Raw genomic sequence first — 2,351 nt, forward strand, 5'->3', positions numbered from 1 at the left:
CATAGGTTGATTTGGTCGTCGCCCTGCGTCTCCCGTAGGACGCTACTTATGGGCAACTTACATGATTATCCTGCCTCCCTTAGGAAACGGATAGGAACCTGGATATTTTCCGCAGGAAGCATGGAGACCTCCTTTTAAGAAATTCCTGGCGCACCCTGCGTCTCCCTTAGGACGCTTTTTTAGTGGGCTGCGTCTCCAAACGGACGCTTTTAGTCATCACGCTGCGTCTCCCTTAGGACGCTCCTTATGGGCAACTGTGTGACTATCCTGCCTCCTTTAGGAAACGGATAGGAACCTGGATATTTCCCGCAGGAAGCATGGCGACCCCCTTTTAAGAAACTCCTAGCGCACCCTGCGTCTCCCTTAGGACGCTTTTTTAGCGGGCTGCGTCTCCAAACGGACGCTTTTAGTGGTCGCCCTGCGTCTCCCTTAGGACGCTCCTTATGGGCAACTGTGTGACTATCCTGCTTCCCTTAGGAAACGGATAGGAACCTGGACATCTCCCTTAGGAAATTCCTGGCGTACCCTGCGTCTCCCGAAGGACGCTGCTTATGGGCAAATGTTGTGTTTCGCGAAAAAGGCGGTGATCTGCTTGCCAATGAATTGTGAGCCATTGTCGATAACCAGCGACTGTGGGCAGCCAAACCGGCATATGATGTTTCTCCAGATGAATCGCTCCACATCGGCTTCTTTAGTAGAGGATAGAGCTTCGGCCTCGATCCATTTAGTAAAGTAGTCGGTGGCGACGATCATCATTTCTTTCTTGGCGGGCGCTGGTGGCAGGGGACCCACTAGGTCGATGGCCCATTGCATAAACGGCCATGGACTGTTTTGCGGATGATAGACTTCGGAAGGCAAGTTAGGGATTGGCTTGTATCGCTGACAGTGATCACACTTCTTAACATATTCAGCGGAGTCGTGACGCATGGTAGGCCAGAAGTAGCCTATGTTTAGAGCTTTCTGGGCGAGCGACCTGCCCCCAGAGTGGTTGCCACACTCGCCGTCGTGAATTTTGCAGAGAACCTCAAGTGTTTGAGGGTACTTTATGCAGGTGAGATGAGGGCCGGAGTATGATCTGCGGATGAGCTTGTTGCCGTGCATGTAGTATCTCGCGGCCTTCTGCTGGACCTTTCTAGCTTCGGACTTGTCCGTTGGCAGGTTTCCATTTGTCAAATAGTCGATGATGGGGTCTTGCCAACTAGGGTCCTCGTCAATCTGCATGGTATCGATTAGCTCTATTTCTTCTATGCTTGGTCGGTCAAGGTGTTCGACCGGGATGGAGCGTCTGAACTGGGTATCCAGCGCTGATCCTAGGCTTGCCAGTGCGTCTGCATGAGCGTTCTCTGCCCGGGGCACTTGTTGAATGGTGAAGGTGGGAAATGCCTTCAACAGCTCTTGGACTTTGTCAAGGTATAGGATCATCCTTGGGTGCTTCGCCATATATTCACCTGAGGCTTGATTCGTGATCAATTGTGAGTCAGAGTAGATGGCTAGCCTTTTGATTGCGAGCTCCTTTGCCAAGCGTAGGCCGGCAAGCAATGCCTCATATTCTGCCTCGTTGTTCGAGGCCGGAAAGCCAAGCGTAATAGCTTGCTCCAACAGGGTTCCATCCGGGGTGGTGATGACGACTCCTGCTCCAGCTCCTTTTTGGTTCGACGCTCCATCTACGCGCAACTGCCACATGTCTCTGGGTTGGCTAGGTTCTGCGGAGGTCCCGTCTGCTTTTGAACTTTCCTTCTTTTGGTTGACCAACTTCTCTTTTTCGGCTAATGGGGTGAATTCTGCTACGAAGTCTGCTAAAGCCTGGGCTTTTATTGCAGCTTTTGGCCGGTAGAGGAGGTCATATTGGCTTAGCTCTATAGCCCACTTCATGAGTCGCTGAAAAGCATCAGGGTTGTGAAGGATTGATCTCAAAGGAAAGTCGGTCATGACGATGACTCGATGAGCTTGGTAGTAGGGTCGCAGCTTTCTCGCAGAAACTACAAGAGCCAAAATAAGTTTCTCCAATTTTGGGTAGCAAGTCTCTGCATCGAGGAGAGCTTTTGACGTGTAGAATACTGGATGTTGGGCCCCCAGCTCTTCTCGGATGAGAGCTGAACTGATAGCTGAGTTGGACACTGCCAAGTATACGAACAAGTCCTCACCAGGGACTGGCTTTGAGAGCATGGGAGGTGAGGTGAGGTAAGTCTTCAGATTTTGAAAAGCCACTTCGCACTCCTCATCCCATTTGTCTCTTTGCCCTTTCTTCAAAGCTTTGAAGAATGGTCTGCACTTGTCGGTTGATCTCGAGAGGAATCGGTTGAGGGACGCTGCTCTGCCCGTCAGACTTTGTATTTCTTTCACCGTGGAGG

At 51.2% G+C, this 2,351-nt stretch overlaps 1 protein-coding gene across 1 annotated transcript in view; it reads right to left on the minus strand.

The window, feature by feature from the left end:
- Positions 1–549: 549 nt before the first annotated feature.
- LOC117613376 overlaps positions 550–2,351 on the minus strand; it is a 2,818-nt gene continuing 1,016 nt past the window's right edge. The window contains exon 2 of the mRNA XM_034341985.1: positions 550–2,244. Coding sequence (XP_034197876.1) covers positions 550–2,244 — 1,695 coding nt within the window. The remainder of the gene's footprint in view (positions 2,245–2,351) is intronic.

The sequence above is a fragment of the Prunus dulcis genome, unplaced genomic scaffold (assembly GCF_902201215.1).
Source record: "Prunus dulcis unplaced genomic scaffold, ALMONDv2, whole genome shotgun sequence".
Classification (NCBI taxonomy): domain Eukaryota; kingdom Viridiplantae; phylum Streptophyta; class Magnoliopsida; order Rosales; family Rosaceae; genus Prunus; species Prunus dulcis.